This window comes from Lynx canadensis, chromosome E1 (assembly GCF_007474595.2).
Source record: "Lynx canadensis isolate LIC74 chromosome E1, mLynCan4.pri.v2, whole genome shotgun sequence".
NCBI classification, from domain to species: Eukaryota; Metazoa; Chordata; class Mammalia; order Carnivora; family Felidae; genus Lynx; species Lynx canadensis.
Genome location: NC_044316.2, coordinates 4,526,652 through 4,554,210, shown reverse-complemented (window position 1 = coordinate 4,554,210; position 27,559 = coordinate 4,526,652). Strand labels below are relative to the sequence as shown.

At 42.7% G+C, this 27,559-nt stretch overlaps 1 protein-coding gene across 1 annotated transcript; it reads left to right on the top strand.

Moving 5' to 3' along the window:
• Positions 1 to 637: 637 nt before the first annotated feature.
• On the top strand, positions 638 to 27,559 carry MYH8 (myosin heavy chain 8). The gene is made up of 38 exons (XM_030295224.1): positions 638 to 862; positions 1,693 to 1,836; positions 1,922 to 2,078; positions 4,789 to 4,816; positions 4,918 to 5,026; positions 5,110 to 5,202; positions 5,335 to 5,398; positions 6,037 to 6,135; positions 6,227 to 6,330; positions 6,535 to 6,673; positions 7,839 to 7,957; positions 8,048 to 8,197; positions 8,314 to 8,484; positions 9,371 to 9,680; positions 9,791 to 9,858; positions 11,694 to 11,781; positions 11,864 to 11,981; positions 12,337 to 12,460; positions 12,556 to 12,692; positions 14,356 to 14,611; positions 16,506 to 16,748; positions 16,842 to 17,018; positions 17,099 to 17,244; positions 17,328 to 17,418; positions 17,507 to 17,896; positions 18,561 to 18,687; positions 19,260 to 19,378; positions 19,506 to 19,702; positions 20,797 to 20,980; positions 21,065 to 21,230; positions 21,328 to 21,452; positions 22,758 to 23,066; positions 23,789 to 23,992; positions 25,056 to 25,181; positions 25,269 to 25,439; positions 25,622 to 25,726; positions 26,296 to 26,391; positions 27,284 to 27,559. Exons 1-38 carry the CDS (start codon positions 653 to 655, stop codon positions 27,431 to 27,433), a joined length of 5,814 nt encoding a protein of 1,937 aa, XP_030151084.1. The 5' UTR covers positions 638 to 652; the 3' UTR covers positions 27,434 to 27,559.

Below are 27,559 nucleotides of genomic sequence, written 5' to 3'. Positions count from 1 at the left end.
CAAATGACAAAAATACACAGTATTAAGAATTTATTAGGAGGTTCTTTTAACAACCCACCAAGAGATTTAACACCAAATATTAACGTAAAGTAGATGTTAAAAATAGTATGTGCCTTATGAGAAGAAAATGGCCACCTAGAAAGTAAAAACGTAAAGCTAGTTTTTGAACGCTTTGAAAATATCACCCTTCCTTCCCACAAGACAAACCTTCCACCCTAAGTGCATGATGGTCCCAGTGTGTGGCAGACCCAATCACCCAGAAGGAAAAGTGGGGACTGAAGAAGCTGCCTTTAAACAATCCATCTGCGGTTCCAGCTGTAGATGCTGTTAGTGTAGAGATTCAAACATGCAAAGACCCCCAGGTAGGCACCCTAGCCCTGAGGACTAAGAAATGTGATCTGGGAAAGAAAATCTGCAAGGTACCCAAAATGAAGCCTCCAGTTACAACCTCGCTCCAGACCAGTCCTGGGGCCTGTGTGAGGACACTGGCAGATGACAACCTGCGGGAGCATCGACAGCCCCAGTGATGGGGGCTCAACACTTGCTTCCTTCACACCAAATCCTAGCTCCCAGGTGTAACTTCTGGTTTCTATTTCTCCCTCTCCCCCACGTCTTCCCCAAGGCAGAATCCTCTGCTAAATAAACCGCGGCCATGAGCGCGAGTTCAGATGCTGAGATGGCGGTTTTTGGCGAAGCAGCTCCCTACCTCCGAAAATCGGAAAAGGAGCGGATTGAGGCCCAGAACAAGCCCTTCGATGCTAAAACATCAGTCTTTGTCGCGGAGCCCAAGGAGTCCTATGTGAAGAGCACCATCCAGAGCAAAGAAGGGGGGAAAGTAACGGTGAAGACGGAAGGTGGAACCGTGAGTATAAACACGGGGAGAGAACAGTCCCTGCTGTATCTCTGGGCCTCCTCACCTCAAAGTGAAGCTCTAATGGCTTAGAATCTCGAAGCCTATAGCCAACACAAACATCCTTCCAGTACGTTCCCGACACCCGATTTGGACTGCAGAGGAAGGTCCCAGCAGCTATCTCCTTTCCTCCACTTCCCATCCACCCACAGGACTTCAACACACTAGAATCAGCCGCCACCGCATCCCCTCAGACCCTACTTCCCAATCTATATCCCAAAACTTGATCTTGGGGGGCACCTGGGTGGCGCAGTCGGTTAAGCGTCCGACTTCAGCCAGGTCACGATCTCGCGGTCTGTGAGTTCGAGCCCCGCGTCAGGCTCTGGGCTGATGGCTCAGAGCCTGGAGCCTGTTTCCGATTCTGTGTCTCCTTCTCTCTCTGCCCCTCCCCCGTTCGTGCTCTGTCTCTCTCTGCCCCTCCCCCGTTCGTGCTCTGTCTCTCTCTGTCCCAAAAATGAATAAACGTTGAAAAAAAAAAATTAAAAAAAAAAACAAAAAAAAAACTTGATCTTTTTAAAAAAGATACAAACCGATAAATAAACGTGGTACAGGGGATTGTGGGAAAAAAAATCTTTAAAAAAAGGTGGTACCCTAGCTCATCAGAGGAGACAGATTTACTGTGTCAAACTCTGAAACAAATATAATTTCATGCCTTTATTTAAAGAATACTGAATAATATAATGAAAAGTATCTGTAATTATAGTTTTGCAAGCAAACCAAACAGACAAACCAACCCTACGTCAAGCTGTCAATACCAAGTCATCTCTCACTTTCCTTGCCAGACTCTAACTGTCAGGGAGGACCAAGTCTTCCCTATGAACCCGCCGAAATATGACAAGATTGAGGACATGGCCATGATGACGCACCTGCACGAGCCTGGAGTGCTGTACAACCTCAAAGAGCGTTACGCAGCCTGGATGATCTACGTGAGTGCCCTTTGGCATCTCCTTATTCTGTCCCCCTTTCCGAGCAAAGATAAGATCCACATGCTGCATTTTCTGGTTTTCTCAGACCTACTCGGGCCTCTTCTGCGTCACCGTCAACCCCTACAAGTGGCTGCCAGTGTACAACCCCGAGGTGGTGGCTGCCTACCGAGGCAAGAAGCGCCAGGAGGCCCCGCCCCACATCTTCTCCATCTCCGACAACGCCTATCAGTTCATGCTGACGGGTGAGTGATGCAGCCATTTGCAGAAATGTGGAAACGGAATCTTTAATGAGCAAACAGACTCTGACTGGAACTTGATTATCACACATTGCAGCCACACGGGCCTCACTGTTTTCAAGGAACTTCGAGTATAATGTCATACGCTCTTCCCAGCAGCCACCCCCATTTCATAGAGTAGAGAAGCTAGCTGAGTTCATTCACTGACCTGCCCACACTAACTCAGCTATTAGTGGAAGCCTAGCCAAAACAATTAGCAGAACTCTGCAAAGATGTCGTCCACTATATTTTTTAATTCCTGAAAAAAAAGTTCAAATCGATTATTTTAAAATAAGCACATCCAGGGGTGCCTAGGTGGCTCAGTTGGTTAAGTGTCCGACTCTTGATTTCGGCTCAGGTCATGATCTCACAGTTTGTGAGTTCAAGCCCCATGTCAGGCTCTGTGCTGACAGCTCAGAGCCTGGAGCCTGCTTCTGGTTCTGTGTCTCCCCCTCTCTCTCTGCCCCTCCCCTGCTCGTACTCTGTCTCTTTCTCTCTCAAAAATAAATGTCAAAAAAAATTAATAAATAAATAAAATAAACACATCCACAGCAATCAAGAAAAGTAGTTACCAGCTATAGCTGGAAAGCTTTGCAAATTCTTGTCTTTATCTTTAAATGACACAGCTAATATTGCCAGCCTTGGGGGTAGGACACGTGTAAAGAAAGAGCTACCACTTTCTTCCTGATGATTTTGAAGCATTTCCTATTAGAATGGAAGAAAATAAAAATACCTCTTCCTCTGACAATATTCTTGAAATCATATCAAAGTGTGTTATTTCTGTCTTATCAAAGCATAAACAAACAGCTTTGATACACAGTATAGGCCCAAGTACAGCATTAAAATCTTTTATCTTCACACACCAAATGTATTGCCTTTGGAAATATTCGAAATTCCTGAGTTTCCTGTTGTTCCAAAGGATTTTGGAAACTGAGAGGGTTTTATTCTCTTTTGGTTTTTATTTGTTTGTTTGTTTTTGCTGCACTTGTTGTTAAGCTGTCTATTAAAGGAGACAAGAGAGGAGAAAGGAATAAAATAGGAATCTTCCATAACAAATTGGCCAGCAATTCTACAAGGATTTCATGCCAGGAAACTGTTCTTTGGTTGTCAACAGAAGTTAACTACCTTCCAGAAATGATCCAAAGGCTGGCTCATTTTGGAGGTTTTAATACTCAGCAGCTGCACTGACCCTGCTATGTACACCACCACCCCCACCAAGATCTCCACTCCCCAAGCTTTGGAGCTGCTCCAAATCCAAGATTACTCATGGCTCCCAAACGTGACTCGCATATAAAACCATGCAAAACCATGGCATTTGACCTGGTTAATGTTATTTTAGCATTGCCAAGACAGCCTCGAACTTTGTTTTCTTATCTGTGCTCCCATGAGATGTGATATGATCTTTTATAATTTTTCTGCTATTGGGAAAAAAATCAATTTGAGTATGTTCTAAAATCCGTATCTACTTCTCTGAGTAGAACTCTGAAGATCCCTAAAGTCTACATCCACATTTAAATAACGGGCAGATTTTATCTGTTTCCCTAATAGGTTTTTTGAGAATTCACTCAAATCTATAATCCATGAGTATAAAATTCGATATTTAACAAATCAGAAAATTGGTATAGATCCAACATATCAGCATATAACTAGTGACAATTCCTGTTTTTATTATTTTGAAATGTACATAAAATTAAAGGGAACATAAGACTAAATGAACACATTTATAATTCCAGATCCCTTCCCGATAGTGTTACCAGCAGTCAAATGAGTCCTATCAAGAGTTGGGAGGAGGCTAGGTAGTAGAAAAATATATACACTGCAAGTCAGAAGACCTGAATATCTTTGACCTTAACAAGCTATGTAATTGTTATTATAAAAGCCATTTATTCCTCTCTGGGTCTCAGCTGTTTTATCTGTTAAATAAAAGAGTTGGCCTAAGTAATTTCTAAGATCCCTTATGACTTCAAAATTCTATAATCCGTACTAAAATATTTATCAATAAAATTATATGATACCTGGGATTTTCTTTAAAACAATCCAGTGAGGATGGAATGGGAGTACAGAGGATATAAAATTGGCTAAGTGACAATAATTGTCGAAGCTGTATGATGGGAACCCAGGGGGCTCTTTATATTATTGTCTCTACTTGGTATCTGAAATTTCTAATCACAAAGGTTTTTAAATTAATAAAATACAAAAAAAGGGAAACTGGGTGGCTCAGTGGATTAAGTGTCCGACTCTTGATTTCGGCTCAGGTCACCATCTCACGGTTTGTGAGTTCGAGCCCTGCACTGGGCTCTGCACTGACATCATGAATCCGGCTTAGGATTTTGTGTCTCCGTCTCTCTCTGCCCCTCCCCAGCTCACGCACACGTGTACACGTGCTCTCTCTCTCTCTCAAAAATAAACATTAAAAAATAAATAAATAAAATAAAATAAAATACAAAAGGAAACAGATGATAGCTTGCCTCTTATTTTCACAAATTTTCACAAATTTTACTCCAAGAGCCAAGAGCTATTTGAGGGCTAACTAGAAAACTACATTCATAGGTGACATCTTCAACATGTTAAAAAGAATAAGCTGTGTTTGATCTAAATGGATTCAATAATCTTTATATTGAATGTTCTTGTTCTTGTTTTTGTTTTTTAACTGATGGTCTTGATTTCTCTTTCACAGATCGTGAGAACCAGTCCATCCTGATCACGTACGTGACTTTTTCCTCCTCTGGTTTGTGGTGATTGTCTTAGATATAGACAACGTGAGTTGTAGTAGTTCTGTTCTCATCTCTGGTCACTGTGTTGGCAGCGGCGAATCCGGGGCGGGGAAGACCGTGAACACCAAGCGTGTCATCCAGTACTTTGCAACAATTGCAGTCACAGGGGAGAAGAAGAAGGAGGAAGCTGGCAAAATGCAGGTGGGTCTGGGGTCAGACTCAAGATGTCAGGGCTCTCAGGAAGTCTGGAGCCCCGGAGGTGAGGACCGTGCTTGCCTTTGCAGGGGACTCTGGAAGATCAAATCATCAGCGCCAACCCCCTACTGGAGGCCTTTGGCAATGCCAAGACCGTGAGGAACGACAACTCCTCTCGCTTTGTGAGTCTCTTGGTCACAGAAGGCTCTTCTCAGCCCTTAGGTGCCCGAGAAAGCATGTGTGAATTATCATTTCGATTGCATCATTCTGTGCCCTTCAACTTTTTAATACTAAGTAATCTTTCTCTTTTCAAGGGTAAATTCATTAGAATTCATTTTGGTACTACAGGGAAGCTGGCTTCTGCAGATATTGAAACATGTGAGTAATAGGACCACTGAAAATCAAAACAGAGGGACAGGTGACTTCCTTCGCAGGCATATTCAGCAACACCTGGTGTGCACTGAGCCTGCTGCCAGTGTTGCCCATGAGCTAATGGCCAGACTTAGACATAATCCACCGCATGCCCCATCTACCTCGATGCAGACTGATGGTTCCAGAGCACATTCTGAAATTCCTGCCACAGAGCAACTCTGACATTTTTTCTAGGACTACTTACAGGTTCCTATGAGTTACCTATAGGTTTACAAAGCTTCTCTGTGATTTGCTCTTGATCTGAGCTTTGGTAGGTGTTTCTAAGGAGCCACTCACCACAAAGTCTCCCTAAGAAAGGAGGGGAATATTACAAATCAATTATAATACAGAAGTCATGGGGCTCCCATATTAAAAGTTTACTTTTACTAGAGCAGACATGCTTCAGTGTCTGCTCTTAAATGGTGAGAAACTTGGGCAGTTGCCATATGTATTTGGAATTCTTATGTGTAACACCAAAAGGATTGACCATCAGGTAGAAATCTCAATGGAGCCAAATATAATGCTCCCAATTTTAGTAAAGACACCAAGGTTCATTTAATATTTCAGCAGCGATTTTTTTTCTAAATATCAACTTCTATTTCCAGATCTTCTAGAAAAGTCTAGAGTTACTTTCCAGCTGAAGGCAGAAAGAAGCTACCATATTTTTTATCAGATCACTTCCAATAAGAAGCCAGATCTGATTGGTAAGAAATAACTTAAATTCACAGATGAACATTAGTATTTTTATTAACAACTTCTAGTGTAAAATGTATACCCTGACTTCTGTGTACCCAGAAATGCTCCTGATCACCACCAACCCTTATGACTATGCCTTCGTCAGTCAAGGGGAGATCACAGTCCCCAGCATTGATGACCAAGAGGAGCTGATGGCCACAGATGTAAGTCACTCACACACTCACACTCATATTCATTCATACACACACACACACACACACACACACACACACACACACACACACTGTAAAAAAATGCATTATGTGTGTGAACAGCCCACTATAGGTGTGGTTACCTTAGGACACAGTATAAATTCTCCAAAATAAGTTAGTTTCTTCTGCCCTCACCTCTGTCCTTTCTCCTGCCAGAGTGCCATTGACATCCTGGGCTTTACTCCTGAAGAGAAAGTTTCCATCTACAAGCTCACAGGGGCCGTGATGCATTATGGGAACATGAAGTTCAAGCAAAAGCAGCGTGAGGAGCAGGCCGAGCCAGATGGCACGGAAGGTACCAGATGAATCTCCTTCTGGGCCTGAATTGAAGAATATGGCAGGGGGAGGGGGGCTATTCTAAACCCACAACTTCATCACAACTGAACTTCTGAAGGACACATATGTATTTACACACACGGCATGCTTTCCTCGCCCCCATTCCTTCCTCATGTCTCTGTATCTCCATCATTTCTAAGCAGCCCAAACAAGTGAAAATGAACCCTTATAGGCACTTATCAAGAGATATCTGAGATCACAACCTGGGGCCAGATCATGAGAGAATGAGACGGCACAGTGCTTCTGCTCTGCCTTGGCAATGGTGGCTTATCAGCCTATTTCAGCACTATCTGGGTAAACTGGTGGCTGGCTATACGGGATCTGCCCAAACATGGGGCTGGGGCTGAAGGACGTCCCTAGACATCTGTATGCATGTGTGTGCTGTCTATATATAAACCCATACACAGTCTAGGCAGTAAGATTAAAATAAAAAAACTGAGAAAGAAAAAAATCATATATTCCACGTGTGGAACATATAGGACCTACCAAGGAAGCTGAAGTTATTTGTCCCCTGAAGCCTTTCCTGACCACTTCAGCTTGACATATTTTCTCCCTCCTCCTAAACTTTTCAGCAGTTACTCTGCACCTGACATATGCCATTTACATTATAGTCACTGACACAATTTTAGAAAGAGACCCTGTAGGGGTCACATGGTGAAATTTAATACCCTCATATTCAGAGAGTGAAACTGAACAAGTGGATTTAAGTTGGGAGGAGCAAAACTGAAATGAGGATCCAAATATTCACACTTTTATCCCTCTCTAACGGTAAATACTAAGATGGATTTATCTTTTCCTTCCAACTACACCTGATGTGTCTGCCTTAAGGGCAGAGACAACGGCTTTTGCCTTACATAAAGTGTCACCATAAACACTGGACATATGTTCACTGTTGATGAATTTCTCAAAAGCTACTTGCAATAAATCACCAAAGTCCAGGATAGCCGACCATTTATTAGCGAGTACATGCTCTAATGTACAGAAAGCCTCATCTGACCCTCTACATAATTACTTAAAGCTTTTTTTTTATAAAGAGTAAAGAAAATTAATTAGATGAAAATAGAAAATTAGCTGAAAGAGGATATCCGCTATTAAACAACATTTCTTGAATTGTGTCTCTGCAGTTGCTGACAAGGCAGCCTACCTCCAGAGTCTGAACTCTGCTGACCTGCTCAAAGCCCTCTGCTACCCCAGGGTCAAGGTCGGCAACGAGTACGTCACCAAAGGCCAGACTGTGCAGCAGGTAAGTGAACGGCCTCAATGAATCACACACATCCCCAGCCTTCTCAACACGTCTTTAGTAACGCCAACAATCATTACTCTGTCCACGAAGGTATACAACGCGGTGGGCGCCCTGGCCAAGGCCGTCTACGAGAAGATGTTCCTGTGGATGGTCACCCGCATCAACCAGCAGCTGGACACCAAGCAGCCCAGACAGTACTTCATCGGGGTCCTGGACATCGCCGGCTTTGAGATCTTTGATGTGAGTTGTTGGAATAAGCGGCCCTGTTAAGGCCCCTCCGCTTCGTGTCTGCTCTGCCGAATTCCCCCCGGGTTTCCCAAACTCACTTGAGCTCTTTGGTGTTTGCAACGCCCTAGTTCAACAGTCTGGAGCAGCTGTGCATCAACTTCACCAACGAGAAGCTGCAACAGTTCTTCAACCACCACATGTTCGTGCTGGAGCAGGAGGAGTACAAGAAGGAGGGCATCGAGTGGACGTTCATCGACTTTGGGATGGACCTGGCTGCCTGCATCGAGCTCATCGAGAAGGTTCGTATGACTTGTAAAGAAAGGCTGACTGCAAGAACAACCCTCCCAAGTGTCTGAAGCAATTCTAGAAAGTATCACTGTGATCTAAATAGATGGATATCAGAATTCCTCTTTAGAACGAACTCCCTCTTTTCAACTTTTACATGAGAAGGATCAGTGTTTAGTTTTGTTGTGTTCTGAACGGTTTGGTTCTAACAGCAACGCAACCCGGTTTTTAAGCAGCTCTGAGAACTCAACTGAGGTGATGTGCTCTACTACCAGAAGTACCTCATTAGTCCTCAGTCTACCTCTGCTACGATCCCAGGTGTCAGCAGCAAAAATAAGTCTTTTTTCTAGATAAAAAGTAGTACACATGTAACCCAGCTAAGGCCTGTATGAAAGGTAATCTGTTCACAAGTCAAGAAGTCCAATTACTTATGCTTTTCCATAATCTATCTTTAAGGAGATTAAATACAGAAAATGTCTTAAATAAGGTATGGGTTATTTATACTATTCAATTACTGCACCTAAAGGAAACATCACTCTAAGTCAGTAAGTCCTTTTCGTAGCAAAATAAAACAATGACAGCAGATTAATTCACTCAATAGGCAAAAAGTGTGATGATACAGAAGATTTTAACAAACTGCCCAGACGTGCTCTGCTGACATTTGGAGTCTGAATTCAGCGATTCTTTTAACTGAAAATGTTGCTTTGGATTGAATATGGCAAGGAATGGTGGAAACATCATTCTAGTGATAACAAAAGGACTTCTTTGTGAGCTATGACCCTATTTTATTTTACATATTTTTTAATTGGCGGTCCTAATAATTTAATGAAATAAAGCCACCATGTCTGTATCTTTTGAGAGAAGGCAGGTTGACACTAATATCCACCTTTCTGAATCCAGCCACTGGGCATCTTCTCCATCCTGGAGGAGGAGTGCATGTTCCCCAAGGCCACGGACACCTCCTTCAAGAACAAGCTGTACGACCAGCACCTGGGCAAGTCCGCCAACTTCCAAAAGCCCAAGGTGGTCAAGGGCAGGGCCGAGGCCCACTTCTCGCTGATCCACTACGCCGGCACCGTGGACTACAACATTGGCGGCTGGCTGGACAAGAACAAGGACCCCCTGAATGACACCGTGGTTGGGCTGTACCAAAAGTCCGCAATGAAGACTCTGGCCAGTCTCTTTTCCACATATGCTAGTGCTGAAGCAGGTACTTTCTGTGCCTTCAATCTATATTAAACCTATTCCCCCAGAATGTCCGTACAACATTCCAGCCTCTAGGATTCTACTTTAATTGATGGGTTTTTCTTTCTACCTCAGACAGTGGTACAAAGAAAGGTGCTAAGAAGAAGGGCTCCTCTTTCCAGACTGTGTCAGCCCTCTTCAGGGTAAAGTACAAAGTCCATCCCAAAATCCTATTTTCTTTTTTTTAATGGTTTTTTTTTTTTTTTTTTTTGAAAGAGAGAAAGAAAGAGAGAGAGAGAGGGAGAGCAAGTGGAGGAGGGGCAGAGAGAGAGGGAGACACAGAATCCGAATCCAAAGCAGGCGCCAGACTCTGAGCTGTCAGCACAGAGCTCAATGCGGGGCTTGAACTCACAAACTGTGAAATCATGACCTGAGCTGAAGTCGGACCTTAACCGACTGAGCCACCCAGGTGCTCCTCAAAATCCTATTAAGTTTCTATGAATTATCATAATTACAAGGTTTGAAATAAATTAGAACGGAATAGAATGTTCTAATATTCTCTTATCATGGTAGAACCAAAGCAAAACCACTCTTACAGGGTCAGATGCTTTACCCATTATCCCTCATTATGATCATCTGATGTACTGAGGAATGCCAAAACATCCTTAGAAGCTTACTTATTACATAATCAGGCTGATTTTTAAAGAAGCATAGCTGAACTTCAAGGCTGTCCCTAGGGAAGCCGTATCTTTATTCTACTAATGTTGCCCTTTGAGATGCTCCTGAGTTCCTGTTTGAGAAGGAACCAGAGATACACTCTTTAGGACATCCCTCCAGCAAAACACATCTTCATCCTCTGAGGTGGATCTAATTTTTTGTAATGGCTGGAAATCATCTAAAGCCAGGCCTAGTGATATATGGATGATTTAGCTTAGAAAATATATCTTGAGATTAAAATAACAACAATTTTACTACAAATAATGTGATTTTGTTAGGTAGCTTAAAAACTGTCGCCTCCAAAGGGACGTGTGTGAAATGTCTGGATTAATGACTGCTTTGTCAGAATCTGTATGGCTAAGTCTCATTCCTTTTAAAACTAAAATGAGGATATAATCCATGACTGAAACAGTAAAACCAGCCTGTCCTTTTTCTTTCTATCAAATTGCATTATCTCATGGAGGCTCTTGCTTCATCAACTCATCCTTGTATGTATCTTCAAGATTAGAAGCTCACAGTAATTATTTTATTTCTGAATAGTTAAATGAGACATGAAAGAAAAAAAAAGCCACTCTGCCTTCTCAGAGTATACCTAAGAAATATTTACATGTGAGTTTCCTATAGTTGAGTAAAACATCATCATCGGTCATAAACAGTTATTCAACTTCTGGAATAAGTCCTTCCAGATGCTTCAGACCATGGATCATTCTTCCTATGCACCCGAAATCCACCTAAACAAGGTTATATAGTCTCTGGATTTTAGACTCTTCAAAAAAAAGACAAAACAATACAAAACAAGAAGTCACAGGTCCCAGGGAATAATAAACTTGAGGAAGGAATGGCTAACCTAGGTTACCACTGTAAACTACTACTGTGAAAATTACCAGCACTGAGACAGACGGAAAGGCCTTAGAGGTAATCTCAACTCTTCAGATTAAGGCCCAGAGAGTCGAAAGGGATTTTACAGAGTCAAGCAGCTCATTAGCTGGCAGAACGAGACCACAGTCTTTTGTCTTCTGATTCCCAGTTGAGAACAATTCCTATGCATCAAGGCTACTGGATTTGCAGCTTGTTTATAAGGCAGACCCTAGATGTTATAAATGAATACCTTTACAGAGCTGCATTCTTCCCAGCACTTTGACCTGGTGGTTATTTGGCAGGCTAGAGCTCTTGAGATGTTTAAAATACAGAGCAATCGAAGCCTAATAGGCTAATACCTAACAGTTAAGAGAGTGTCTAGGTTCAGTCCAAATAATTACCAAAAAAAGCAACCTGAAATAAAACTTCCTCATCAAGAACTTCCTTCTGTCTGGTTTTCTAGGAAAATTTAAATAAACTGATGACCAATCTGAGGAGCACACACCCTCATTTTGTACGGTGTATCATTCCCAATGAAACCAAAACTCCTGGTAAGATATAAGAGCATGAAATAATAAACAGGCACAAGTTTGAAAATGGACTACCCAAAACTAAGTACTCTTCTATTTGCAGGGGCCATGGAGCATGAACTTGTCCTGCACCAGCTGAGGTGTAACGGAGTGCTGGAAGGCATCCGCATCTGCAGGAAGGGATTCCCCAGCAGAATCTTATATGGGGATTTTAAACAAAGGCCTGTCTCTTTGTATTTCACTGCATGCTGCAGACCATTCTGTCACCTTAACTGTTGTCCTCTGTTTCTCATGTACCCTACTCAGTGAATACTGTAAAATTAAGAAGTCAAATAATATAGTCCCGTGGTAGCAGGGCAGGAGAACAGTTCAAAGGGGTGGTATTTCTCACAAACAGGAAGGAGGCATGCATTAGGCAAAAGAAAAATCACATTGTTTTACTGTTGGAACTTAAAAGGACATGTGGATTTTCTACTTTTACTTTTTCTCTGATTTTTGTTAATGCTTCTTTTTGGTGTCTCAGTTTCCACATATAATCACACCTCCCTAATAATTCTTTTCTGTTTCACTGAACAGATACAAAGTTTTAAACGCAAGTGCTATTCCAGAAGGACAGTTCATCGACAGCAAGAAGGCTTCTGAGAAACTTCTCGCCTCTATTGATATTGATCACACCCAATATAAATTTGGGCATACCAAGGTATAGCTGTTATCTGTGCATACCTGACCCATTCCCTTCACCATTTCTGCATCTTCTGTACTATGGGGATGACATGGGATTCACTTTTCCTCCAGGTGTTCTTCAAAGCTGGCCTTCTGGGTCTCCTGGAAGAAATGAGAGACGAAAAGTTGGCCCAGATTATAACAAGAACTCAAGCTGTCTGCAGGGGATTCCTAATGAGAGTAGAATATCAGAAGATGTTGCAAAGGAGGTAAAAGCTGTGCAGATTATCAGAACTGTAAGATCCCCTGGGGACTATTACTCAGTGTTCTTTCTTCATTAACTTTCATTTTGTGGCTGATACGTGCTTCTCACACAGTTCAGAACTCACTCCTACAACACATCAGCCTTTGCTTAACCCCTCACATTTGGGACTCCTTCCAATTTCTCCTTTTCCATCCACCTCACATAGACCTGACAGAATACTCGGCAATAAGCACCATTTTCATCAGGCCGTATCTCTGTCTGTGGCTCCCATTTCACGTCAAATCCAAGTTTCCCTGCGTGGCCATCGAGGCTGTCTCTATTCCCCACTGCATCCGTCATCCCCAGCCACACAGCCTTTTCCAGCCAGGCTACACAATTCACTTGTCTGTCTTCACGTTTGCCCCAGCCTTTTCCCCTCATCCTAATTTACCTACTTACCAATTCAGAACATGCACTTCTTTCTCCAATAAACCTCGTCCAGCTTGCTCTACCCAGCACTACTGTGCTCCCTACCACCCCCCACACACACATTTTGCGTTCATTTTGCTCATCTGTGCTTATTTGGATTTGCACTGTAAGTGTTCCCAAGCCTTTCCCATATGTCTACATTATGGCTTCTGCATGGTATTTGCCTTCTCAGAGTCATCATGGTTCTTGTAATTTGCACCTATACAGAAACAGAATTTACATTTTAATAATAAAGAGGACTACACATTGCTACAAGGTAATCAAACCTTGTTTTGTCTATTGCTACAGTCTGCAGAAGGGATATCTTTTATTACTATTTAAAATTTTATTTAAATAAAACAAATTTGAGTGCTCAATGCATACTAAATCCCCTACAGAAATTAACAATTTAAACAACTAAGAATGAGAGGCATTTAAAAGAATTTGAGAAACATCAGTACATTGTCTGAAGAAGCTAACAAAAGTTGATGAGTGGATAATTCAGTGGTAATCAAAATAAGAGGAGAGGCTTCAAGAAAGACAGGCTACATCAGAAGTTCACACAGCGGGGAAACGCAGAGAGCACCCTATGCCATCTTACAGCTCACATCTGTGTGCCAGCGGCCAAGCGGCACACTCAGCTTACAACTGCCACGCCCACTCCCAAATCACTAAGACTGTATATCCAAATGATCTTAAATTGGTATGTGTTGCTCATACCTGCAAAGTATTCCCACTTTAAGGTCAGCTCCTTTGCTAGCGTGGTCAGGTCTTAAAAACACAGAATTAGGGGTGCCTGGGTGGCTCAGTTGGTTAAGCGTCCGACTTCCCTCAAGTCATGATCTCACAGTTTGTGAGTTCGAGCCCCGCGTCGGGCTCTGTGCTGACAGCTCAGAGCCTGCAGCCTGCTTCGGATTCTGTGTCTCCCTCTCTCTCTACTCCTCCCCTGATCACATTCTGTCTCTCTCGCTCTCAAAAATAAACATTAAAAAATTGCTTTTAAAAAGAACACAGGATTATTCGGTATGAGCAGTACACATTAGCAAAGTGGTTAGACGGGGAACCAGCAGGAGTGTTTGTGTGTATATATAAAGCCTGCGTATAAATCATCTCTACATACGGGATCATTACAAGGGGAATTTGTGTGGAAAATACAAAATAACAACAGTGACGCTGCCTCTGACGGATCAATCTACACTGATATTTTCACGTCATTTCAGAGAAGCCCTCTTCTGCATCCAGTACAACGTCCGCGCCTTCATGAACGTCAAGCACTGGCCCTGGATGAAACTCTTCTTCAAGATCAAGCCCCTTCTCAAGAGTGCAGAGACCGAGAAGGAGATGGCCACCATGAAGGAGGAGTTTCAGAAAACCAAAGATGAACTCGCCAAGTCAGAGGCGAAGAGGAAGGAACTGGAGGAAAAGATGGTCACTCTCTTGAAAGAGAAAAATGACCTGCAGCTTCAGGTTCAATCCGTGAGTACTGTGTATTTGGGATACACCACGTTATGGAAGCGTTTCTGGAAGGCATAGATACTTTGGATTTACAAATAGCTTCATCTTTTTTTTTTTAATGTTTTTATTTATTTTTGAGAGAGAGAGACAGAGACAGAGTGTGAGAAGGCGAGGGACAGAGAAAGGGAGACAGAGAATCTGAAGCAGGCCCCAGAATCTGAGCTGTCAGCACAGAGCCCACGAGCCATGAGATCATGACCTGAGCTGAAGTCAGACGCTTAACCTACTGAGCCACCCAGGCGCCCCACAAATAACCTCATCTTGAAAGAGAAAATCTCAAGTTACTGTTTTTAGCATTTCACTACCTTTCAATAGTCCTGTGAGGAAGACACAGCACAATGACTTCCAAATTACAAATGGAAAAGGGAAGACTAAAGCACGTATTCAATAACATCACAATTTTAACAGCCACAAAGGAAGCAGTTTAAAGCGAAAACTCAGTCAATATTTTACCCACTTGCCCTGCAGGCTTCATCCCAGCCTCACAAGGATCATCCTATTTTCCGAACGCAGTGTAGGAGATTGTATTGAAATGAAAGAAAAATCGTTAATCTTATTTCTCTCCATCCCTACTGAGATTTAGTTCAATAAACCTGTTTGCAGTTACCTGAACTGAGTAACCGTAGTCTAAAGTAGAGCCAAGTACCCTCTGCGATTCTTCCTTCGATAGAGACCCCGAGTCTTTAGACTTCCGTTTATTATCTCAGGAAAGAGTTGTAATCAGGGTGGGGGACAGTTCTGGGCTCTGACCAAATGTAACTTCCCATTTCCCTGGACCTAAAGCCCACCAATGTCACGAAGAAACCTAAAATCGTTAAGCTATTTTCAGCTTTTCTTTCTGATAACTTCACTTACATGAAGGTTACCTTTTCCCAAAAGCACAAGATCAAAAGCCTCTCCATCTTAACCTCTCTTCGCAGTTATTATCATCAGTGAATAAATATTTATTGAGTGCATCACTATTAAAAATAACAGCAAAGGAACGCTGGGAAGTCCCCATTATCATCCACTTAAGTGTTTAAACTAAAAAACGTAAGGTATGAACAAAACCAGCACTGAGTAAGAAGTTAAAGAAATTCCCCGGGCTAGAGTAATCTAATAAGGCTGAGCTGATTTTTATTGGAGACCCTTAGTCACTCATAAAAAAAATGTGTGGAGCTATATAGTGCCTCAAAATTGCATGTTCTTGTATATTCTAAAATTCACATTGAGACTAATAGGTGTTCCATTCAATGGAAATGAAAATTGTGGACAATTACAGCACTGTTAGGGACTATCAGGAAGGTTGGGAGTGTGTGACAAATGGTGCATGGAAAGGTATTCATAGGCATAAAACTGTTTAAGTTCTTTTTCTTTTCCTTTCTAAATCCAGTCCAGCAACTAGCTGTTTGAGGTGAGCAGAGAATGATCAAAACCAAATTTAACCAATCTAAGTCACACTCTTTGAATATTATAGCTAAAGTGTTCCTAGTGATTGATCATTTATTCCCACTCCCTCAACTCCCTATGAGAAAAGTGAGAACAATAGAAATAAAGCAATTTGCCTGAGTTCATCCATACGGAGGCAATACTGAGATAAGAGCTCAGGCTTCCATCGGCCTATCACTCTTCTAGACACTACTGTGTAGTCAATTGCTTCAATACAATCATTTTTCAGGTTAATTTGCTTCTAAATCTATAGTCTCACTTTTAATTAGCTGCATTTCTCTAAGCCATGTAATAATGTTCAATTAAGTTTAATTTACATTCATACTGAAAGAGTCACCAGAATTCAACAAACACTACTACTTTGTGCAAAGAACAAGTTCAAAATCAGTAACAAGTTCTCTAAATATCTTAATGAATCCCTCTACAGGAAGCTGATGCCTTGGCTGATGCAGAGGAAAGGTGTGAGCAACTCATTAAGAACAAAATCCAGCTGGAGGCCAAGATCAAGGAGGTGACTGAGAGAGCTGAGGATGAGGAGGAGATCAACGCCGAGCTGACGGCCAAGAAGAGGAAACTGGAGGACGAGTGTTCAGAGCTGAAGAAAGACATCGATGATCTTGAGCTGACCCTGGCCAAGGTTGAAAAGGAGAAGCATGCCACAGAGAACAAGGTACGAATCACACTCTGTTCTACCATATCGAGGTTCTGCCAGCCTAGTAAACCTGCTTTAGAGCAGATACCATTTCTTCTTTAATTTTTCAAGGTGAAAAACCTCACGGAAGAGATGGCAGGCCTGGACGAAACCATCGCTAAGCTGACCAAGGAGAAGAAGGCCCTCCAGGAGGCCCACCAGCAGACCCTGGATGACCTACAGGCAGAAGAGGACAAGGTCAACACGCTGAGCAAAGCTAAAACCAAGCTTGAGCAGCAAGTAGATGACGTAAGTGTGGTTCTGATATCCATGTGAAGGATATTTTTAAATACACTTTCAATGTTTAATATACTTTCCTTTCTCATTAGCTTGAAGGGTCATTAGAGCAAGAAAAGAAACTCCGCATGGATCTAGAAAGAGCAAAGAGGAAACTGGAGGGAGACCTAAAATTAGCCCAAGAATCCACAATGGATGTAGAAAATGAGAAACAGCAACTTGATGAGAGACTCAAAAAGTAGGAACTCCAGAAAAACATCCTGTGTGGTATCATCTTTCAATTCCTAGGAGTACTAATATGTCTCATTCTTTTGTCTGAAGGAAAGAATTTGAAATCAGCAATTTGCTAAGTAAAATTGAAGATGAGCAGGCAGTAGAAATTCAACTACAAAAGAAAATCAAAGAGCTGCAGGTGAATCATCTAGCCTCCATTTGTTTCTGTACCCCCAAAACCCCTGAGATTGAGATGAGTTTATGTTAATGTATGTGTGTCACCCCAGGCCCGCATCGAGGAGCTGGAGGAGGAAATCGAGGCAGAGCGGGCCTCCCGGGCCAAAGCAGAGAAGCAGCGCTCCGACCTCTCCCGCGAACTGGAGGAGATCAGCGAGCGGCTGGAAGAAGCCGGCGGGGCCACTTCCGCCCAGATCGAGATGAACAAGAAGCGGGAGGCCGAGTTCCAGAAGATGCGCAGGGACCTGGAGGAGGCCACCCTGCAGCACGAAGCCACGGCGGCCACCCTGAGGAAGAAGCACGCGGACAGCGTGGCCGAGCTGGGAGAGCAGATAGACAACCTACAGAGGGTCAAGCAGAAGCTGGAGAAGGAGAAGAGCGAGTTGAAGATGGAGATCGACGACCTGGCCAGTAACATGGAGACCGTCTCCAAGGCCAAGGTACCAAATACCATCTACAAATGATGGTAATTAATAACCTGTAACAACACTCATTGTTCTGTCATTAAACATTGTTTGCCAGCAGCTTACAACACTAATATTTCCTAATATTCTAATATATTCCCTTCTACTTCATTTTTGTCAGTACTTAGTTATGACCCCTTAAGACTACTGCAAAATCCACGTTAAGCAAACATCAGTATCAGTGGGATAAATGAACAGGCTCCAACGATGACCACTTCAAGGACATTTCCACACTCATCATATTTGAATCCTAGCCTGTCCCATAAAGTTGGTGCCATAACTTCCTACTCACACTTGACTTGAATTTATTCACTCTAAAAATATTTTAAGAATCAAGTTTTAGGGGCACCTGGGTGGCTCAGTCGGTTAAGCATCTGACTTTGGCTCAGGTCAAGATCTCACAGTTCATGAGTTCAAGCCCTACGTCCCCTGTGCTGACCGCTCAGAGCCTGGATCCTGCTTTGGAGTCTGTGTCTCCCTCTAACTATGGCCTTCCCCTGTCCACACTCTGCCTCTCTCTCTCAATATAATAAACATTAAAAAAAACCTTTGTTTGAAGAATCTTTTTTTTTTTTTTTTTTTTTTTTTTTTTTTTTTACTGCATTCAGTGTCTCACCTTTCACTGACACATGTCCTATAGGGGAACCTGGAAAAGATGTGCCGCACTCTAGAAGACCAGGTGAGTGAACTTAAGACCAAGGAAGAGGAGCAGCAGCGGCTGATCAATGACCTGACGGCTCAGAGAGCGCGTCTGCAGACAGAAGCAGGTGGGGGACTTTTCCTGAGCCCTGAAACTACATACTAAATAAAAGTGATCCCAGAGGTGGGGTGCCTGGGTGGCTCAGTCAGTTAAGCGTCCGACACTTGATTTCGACTCAGGTCATGATCTCCTGGTTCATGAGTTCCAGCGCCGTGTCAGGCTCTACGCTGGCAGCTGTAGAGCTTGCTTGGGATTCTTTCTCTCCCTCTCTCTCTCTCTGGCCCTCCCCTGCTAGCACTCTCTCTCAAAATAAATAAACATTTAAAAAAAAATTTTTAAGTGATTCCAGGGGTTCTGAATAAACAGCATTACTCTCTCCCATTTTAGAGGGGAATAAACGAACTGTTGGAATCTGCTGAGCAGGTCAGAAAGAATACAAAGGAAGAATGAGCAGAGTAGTTTGTTACACTCCCGTGGCATTTCTGCTGCTTAACTCCAGTTCTAACCAGTGCTATACTCATAGTTAGAAGCAGATAAAGTATATACTTGATACACATATATAAATATATACAGATACACAAGAAAGCTTGAGCTTATTTTTATGCCATTAACAAATTCATCTACTTCTCTTGTTCTTAGGTGAATATTCCCGACAATTAGATGAGAAAGAGGCTTTGGTCTCTCAGCTTTCAAGGAACAAACAAGCATCTACACAACAGATTGAGGAGCTGAAACATCAGCTGGAGGAAGAAACAAAAGTGAGTTTTACCAAAGGTCTTCTCGGCTAAGCAAATCTAAACACGTCCAGTTAGGTTCTCCTCTGGGTATGTGAACTATGTAGCACTGAATAAACGATTTTAAGTCACTGAAATGGTACTTCCACAGGCCAAGAACGCGCTGGCCCACGCCCTGCAGTCCTCCCGCCACGACTGTGACCTGCTGCGGGAACAGTACGAGGAGGAGCAGGAGGGCAAGGCCGAGCTGCAGAGGGCGCTGTCCAAGGCCAACAGTGAGGTGGCCCAGTGGAGGACCAAATACGAGACGGACGCCATCCAGCGCACAGAGGAGCTGGAGGAGGCCAAGTATGTGCTGTGAACGCTGGGGGAAGAAAACGACATGGTTTCCTAGCTGCACAACTCAACAACTCCCAGCAACACTATGATGATGTTGATGATGATAACATAAGGGTAACAGCAGATGTGAAATTTACTGACTGCACACTATATGTCAAGTACTATACATATGTCAGCTCATTTAGTATCCATGACAACATCATGTTTTATCCCTATTTTACAGACAAGGAAACTGAGGCTACGAGAGGTGAACCAACTAACCCAAGAGCACACAATTAATAAATGGTACAGCTAGGATTAGAACCAGATATTCTGATTCCAGAGCCCACCTTCTTAAGTATTGTAATAAGAAGACATAGCTGGAGGCCACCAAATTGTACATAATGTCCACAGTTAGTCTAAAATAAAGCTTTAGTCTGTGTACAGACCAAAGGGGACCTTCAAATAGATCTTCTTGGACTTCAGAGCTAAAGGCTTTTCTGTACCTTAAGTATGTAGAGCTGGCAACACTATAGGGAATGAAGCAAGAATGTAGGCAATTCAGAAGGAAAAATTAAACCTGCCTTTGCTTAAACAGCATGAATTATTCTGATTTATCCACCAATTTCTTTCTCTGGTGAGAATTCCAAATATGTATTAGAAGAAACTAGCTATTTTTCTCTGGGGATAAAGTACATAAAATGAAACGGAAAGGCTGAGAAAGCAAATGAATATGCTCAGTACATTTCTGCCCGGTAAAACACCTAGTTAGCCTGAAATCCTTTTTGGAAAGAGATGAGATATATAAATCAATCAACAAAATTGTCCTGGATAATCATTTTCTGCAACCATACTCGATCAGAAGTCCTTAAAGTCCTGAATCACTTACACAGTAAGATCCATATAATAGAGTGCTAACAGCAGCCTCTAAGAACTGAATTCCGTTGTTCACCATTTTGGACCTTTTCATACAGCAACAATCTAGAAAGCAGTTCTGGCTGCCATAGTTCGGATGACCATACGTAATGCACCATTATAGAAGCAGGGCTGAGAAGGGGACCAAGGAGGTGATCACCTGCTCCTATTCTTGACCACTCTCCTTAATTGCTTGGCTAACTTTTCAGGAAGAAGCTGGCCCAACGTCTGCAGGACGCCGAGGAGCACGTAGAAGCGGTGAACGCCAAATGTGCCTCCCTGGAGAAGACGAAGCAGCGGCTCCAGAACGAAGTGGAAGACCTCATGCTCGACGTGGAGAGAACAAACGCGGCCTGCGCGGCCCTGGACAAGAAGCAGAGGAACTTCGACAAGGTGGCCCAGACTGCTGAAACTTCATCAGAGTTTTACTTGGCCTCCCTGTCTTCTTGCAAAGGCTGACGATTTGCTGCTTTTCAGGTCCTGGCAGAGTGGAAACAGAAGTATGAGGAGACTCAGGCTGAACTTGAGGCCTCCCAGAAGGAGTCCCGCTCTCTCGGCACTGAGCTGTTCAAGATCAAGAATGCCTACGAGGAATCCCTGGATCACCTTGAAACCCTGAGGCGAGAGAACAAGAACTTGCAGCGTGAGTGCTCTTGAACTTCTGTACTTCCAACAGCCGTGGTAAGACCCTTCCATGCCACACCAGTGTGACCACCTCTCCCTGGTCTGTTCACCCACAGAGGAGATTTCTGACCTCACGGAGCAGATTGCTGAGGGAGGGAAGCAAATCCATGAACTGGAGAAGATAAAGAAGCAAGTGGAACAAGAGAAATGCGATATTCAGGCTGCCTTAGAGGAAGCAGAGGTACATATTATGATGTGTTGGGGAGCGGGGATCAAAGACATGGGTGAAAACACCCAAAGCAGGCAGTGGATCCATTATCATGCACACAATCTTTATGAAGGACAATTTGGCGATAGTTAGCAAAAGCTTAAAAATGTAATACTATGGGGGCGCCTAGGTGGCTCAGCTGGTTGAGCGTCCGACTTTGGCTTAGGTCATGACCTTGCGGTTTGTGAGTCCGAGCCCCGCGTCGGGCTCTGTGCTGACAGCTCAGAGCCTGGAGCCTGCTTCAGATTCTGTGTCTCCCTCTCTCTCTGCCCCTTCCCCGTTCATGCTCTGTCTCTGTCTCTCAAAAATGAATAAACGTTAAATTTTTTTTTTAAATGTAATACTATGACCCATCAATTCTGTATCTGAGACTCTATCTCAAGAAAATTATCTTAAAAACACAAAAATGTGCAATCCAAGAACAAAGATGAAGCAATCAAGGAACATCCATATGATGTAATTCTATGCAACCCTAAACATAATTAACATGGGGAAATATTTATGGTAGACAATTTTTAGAGCAACACACATCTGAATACACACTATAATGTCATCATGCAGAAATATATAGAAGTAGGAAAAAAGACTAGAAAAAACGTACCACAATAAGATGGTTATGTCTGGGTGGGGGGCACAATAGGAGGTTTTTCTTTGTTTTATATATTGCCCCATTTTCTGCAGTGAACATATACTTTTCAATCAGAAAAACGTATGTTTTAAGACTGAGAATTTCTACAACAAGAATTCATATAGCACACATAAACATTTTAATGTTTAATGTTTATGACTGAGAGGCGCCTGGGTGGCTCTGTCAGCTGAGCATCCGAGTCTGGATTTTGGCTCAGGTCATGATCCCAGAGTCGTGGGATCAAATCCTATGTCAAGCTCCATGCTGATCATGGAGCCTGCTTAAGATTTTCTCTCTCTCCCTCAGCCCTTCTCCCCCACATGCTCTCTCTTTCTCTCTCTGAATAAGATAACACATGGAGAGTTTATGTTTATTACATGAGTTTAATCATATAGGTTTTGTTATTACTCCTATGAATAATATTTATATACCGCTTTACACTTTACAAAGCACCTTTATTACAGAGCTACCCTATATAATCTATGACTGAATAAACCAAAAAAAATGATGTACTTAGCAGGCTCCTGGAACTGCTGTATTATACTTTGTAAACTCAGACAACTGACATTAATAAGAGTTTGGCTCACAAGGAAATATACTCCAAATATTCAAGTTACTTTCCATTATTAATTGATCACTGTTTTGTTAAGGCATCTCTTGAACACGAAGAGGGAAAGATCCTACGCATCCAGTTGGAGTTGAACCAAGTCAAGTCTGAAGTCGACAGGAAAATCACTGAAAAGGATGAGGAAATCGATCAACTAAAGAGAAACCACATCAGAGTCGTGGAGTCGATGCAGAGCACCTTGGATGCTGAGATCAGGAGCAGGAACGATGCTCTGAGAGTCAAGAAGAAGATGGAGGGAGACCTCAATGAAATGGAAATCCAGCTGAACCACGCCAACCGCCAGGCTGCAGAGGCCCTGAGGAACTACAGGAACACCCAGGCCATCTTGAAGGTAAATGGGTCCACATTAACAGCTAAGTCAGGGAAATTATCTGTCTTCCATTCGGCAAAACATCTTTGTGCTAAACAATCCAGTTTTTTCTTTTAACAATTTATGTAGCTCACAGTATGCTGGTAAAACCAAATATAAATTAAATATTATATGTACATATACAGAGAATATATTTTTACAGGAACATTATGTAAAAGAACAAACAGAAGCCCAGAGATAAGCTTTGATATGAGAGAAAATGCAAGACTTTGGTACCAATAAGCCTAAGGTTGAAGCTCTTTGTTACTTACTGGCTGCCTGACTTTAGGCAAATTATTTAACCTCTCAGAACGTCTGCTGCTTCTTCTACAATATAAGAATGAAAATACTCATACCTCATAGAGTTCCTCTGAGAATCAAATGAGATAACAGATGTCAAGTACTGGGTAGAACATATGGAAAATGCTCTGTAAATGATAGACATTAGTTACTCGCACATGAAAAAATAACCAGTCAATGGCATAAATAGAATGAGAATCTGTCTCCTGATAATTCTCTCTCACCTAAGCCGGTGACATCACCATTTGCACACTCAAATGACAGAACTGTCATCTCCTGCTCCTGGCACCAGTAAGTTCTTCCAATTCATCTCCTGGAATGTTCACGTCCTCTTCAGAGTGTCTAAGGTTTTGTTTTTGTTTTTGTTTTTGTTTTGTTTTGTTTTGTTTTGTTCTACTTAACAGGACACCCAGCTGCACCTGGACGACGCGCTCCGGGGCCAGGAGGACCTGAAGGAGCAGCTGGCCATGGTGGAGCGCAGGGCCAACCTGCTGCAGGCTGAGATCGAGGAGCTGCGGGCGACCCTGGAGCAGACGGAGAGGAGCAGGAAAATCGCAGAACAGGAGCTCCTGGACGCCAGTGAGCGCGTCCAGCTCCTCCACACCCAGGTAAGGCCTGCACAGCAAACAGATGCTGGTGTATTGTTAGGTGATGGATAAGAATTAAAGTATGGAAACACTCCATTCCTGTAAATATGTGTATATGTATACTAAAAAAAAAAAAAAAAAGGATGCAGGATGTGCTCTAAAATGTTAACTGCAAGTTATCTTGGAATGAAGGGACTGTAGGTGACTTTTTGGTGTGTGTTCCTATCTTCTTTTTTTAGGTTTTCTACCAAAAAAAGGAGAGAGTTTTTATAAAAGCAAAATTGACTCTTTAGACTATTTTGAAAACCGTGACGCAGAATAAACTTGAATAAAGATATCTGCTAACTCCCAAATCCAAAAATGTTCTATGTAGTGTTTCTCATCAGGAGTACTTCTGCACTTAACATTATTGTGTTTACTGGCCTTGTGTCTTGCAAGACATTGCTGACTTGCCTGGACATCAAATGCAGTAGCACCTTGTAGTGATTTTGACAAGCAAAATTGTCAAAATTGACAAGCAGGCCAAGAAGGCCATCACTGATGTGAGCAGAGGGCAACACGATGGTGCTCAAGCAAAATTATCTACCCCCAAATGTTCCCATATGCCTGCTGAGGCAGTACTGATTCCCTCCAAGAACCACTAGGTTAAAATTTTAATAAAATGTTTTCATAAAACTAATTGAGTATTCCCCCAGGGAGCAAACCATGAAAGTTAACAGAGATCCTAACTGAAAAGCTCCCAATGCCAGGCACTCACAAAAAGAATCTATTATTTTCTAATATTTCCAACCTTTTAAGGATAGAATACTAGTAATGTCTGTTTGAAATATAATTAAAAGATAATTATAGGAATTCCTAAATCTCAAAAGCCCTTATGCATAAATTAGAAAGCTACTGGGACAGTGGTGGGGGAGGGGAGCGTTCCAACCTTTCAAATGATTAATACTTTCCACTGAACAAATATTTAAAGTTTAGTAAACTGTTGCCATCAGGTCCCCTGCACAAGCCAACAAGGAAAACATATGTAAAATCCCATGATGGCAGACAGCAAGTCTTGTAAACTTCCATTGACTATTTTTAACAGAACACCAGCCTGATCAACACCAAGAAGAAGCTGGAGACAGACATCTCCCAGATCCAGGGAGAGATGGAAGACATTGTCCAGGAAGCCCGCAACGCAGAAGAGAAGGCCAAGAAGGCCATCACTGATGTGAGCAGAGGGCAACACGGTGGTGCTCAAACTTGAACGCTGATGCGCCAGCCCAGCTCTCAACCGGTTTTGTTTCACTGCTAACAGGCGGCCATGATGGCCGAGGAGCTGAAGAAGGAGCAGGACACCAGCGCCCACCTGGAGCGGATGAAGAAGAACCTGGAGCAGACGGTGAAGGACCTTCAGCACCGTCTGGACGAGGCTGAGCAGCTGGCCCTGAAGGGCGGGAAGAAGCAGATCCAGAAACTGGAGGCCAGGGTGGGTCTCTCACTCTCTCTGAATATGAGAAGGGGAAAGGGCACTCCATCTACCCTTTCTCCCTACATAGTGATACCCATCTTTGTCCTCACCCTGAGGACATCCACCCAGTATCTTCAGCAGGTCCTGAGCTAATCAATATCCTTCAAGATTGGCTGTATTCAAATATTTCTTGGTTGTAGGTACGTGAACTTGAAGGAGAGGTTGAAAATGAGCAGAAACGTAACGCAGAGGCTGTTAAAGGTTTGCGGAAACATGAGAGAAGAGTAAAGGAACTTACCTACCAGGTAAGGGGAATAACTTTCTAGAATATCCAGACTTCCTGCTCAAAGGAAAACTGACAACTGGCAACTACTAAAGTGGTATTCACAAATAGATACACATTAACCTGATATATAAATTAAGGGGTAAATGCTACAACTGCTTATCACAGACCCTTTCCTAAGCCGGGAAAATCATGGAGGCCTTTAGAAAATGGCATACAAGAGAAAAGAACACAGGTTTTAAAGCCAGATAAACTGGGTATTCATCCTAACTTGGCCTCACTTAATTTTTGAACTTGGGTAGGTTACTTAACATTCTAAACTTTAGTTTCATTACCTATAAAACAGAGTAACAGCATCTACTCTCCAGAGTAGGGAGGTAAAGATTAAAGAACATGTGTCTAATTCCCTAATACAGTGCCTGCACAGAGTGGACACTTAACAAGAAAGGCTACTGTTAACAGTATGGAAGCCTCAGCATGGACCAAGTTTACCCCAGGCCCACCTGCCATCATACCAAAGTGATTTACTTTACCACCTGTAGTAGGCTCATTTCACTGTGCTGAATGCAGATTGTTTTTTCAAACTCCCAGACCGAAGAAGACCGCAAGAATGTTCTCAGGCTGCAGGACCTGGTAGATAAACTACAGGCAAAGGTGAAATCGTACAAGAGACAAGCTGAGGAGGCTGTGAGTATCCTTAAGCCCTTGAGGGAAGAAGAAAACTTATTCTGAGGTAGAAAATGAATAAGACTTCAAAAGAAGAGGTTTTTATCATTAAGCAATTTGTAAGGGTTGGGGGAGGGGGAAGAAAGTTCCAAATAACCCACCTTACTTGATAGCTGCAAAAAATATACCAACACAACTCTGTTCCATGATAAATACTCCTCTTCCTCTAGAAATGCACAAAACTAAGTGTTCTCAAGAGCCGAACGTAAATCTTGTACCCCAACCGACTTGTTCATGCACTACCACTATCATCAGGGCCCATCTCTCCACTGCACCGTGACAAATAAAGACAAGCGGGAAGACCCTCCAGCTTCACTTTTCCTGGTTGTTCCCCATTCTTCTAGACACAGTGCAGTAGGTAGGAAGCGGGCAGGAAGTTAGGAGGGGGAGGAAGGAAGGAAGAGGCTCAAATGGTAATAAGTAAAACCAATAGATGCATGCTTCTTCCCAGACCCACTTTTTCCCTTTCTCTGTATACCAGAGTCAAAATAAATGGCCAAATTTGTTAAGTGAGGTTGTCCCAAAGTTAAAATTTGACCTTGCATTTACTTACTACACCATCAGGGTACATGGCTCTCCTCCTCCCTTCTACCCAACTCATGCATCACAGACTTCACATACACCTGGGTTTGCCGTACCAAGGTTGTCCCTTCCACTTCAAACGTATTTCTTTCATTCTTTAGGGTGAAAAGAAAAATGTAATTGAAGTTACAAGTTCTGCCCAGATTTTAAGTCAGACGTGGCAAACAGACCATAAGAAGGAAATATCTGGGTTGAGTAGATAATCTGGTTTGCTGACAAGTGCAATGAGAACCACAAAGTCTCATTCTCACAAGTTTCTCTTTCTTCTCAGGAGGAACAATCCAACGCTAATCTTGCTAAATTCCGCAAGCTCCAGCACGAGCTGGAGGAGGCCGAGGAACGCGCTGACATTGCCGAGTCCCAGGTCAACAAGCTGCGGGCAAAGAGCCGGGAGGTCCACACGAAAATCAGTGCGGAGTGAACACACCTGCCTGATCCTGCCAAGGGGCTGAAGAAATGCACAAAATGTGCTATTCTGGGCCACTTGGCTATGACATTTATTTTTCTTTTAATGTTGAGTAAATAAAAACTCTAGTAAACTTATAAA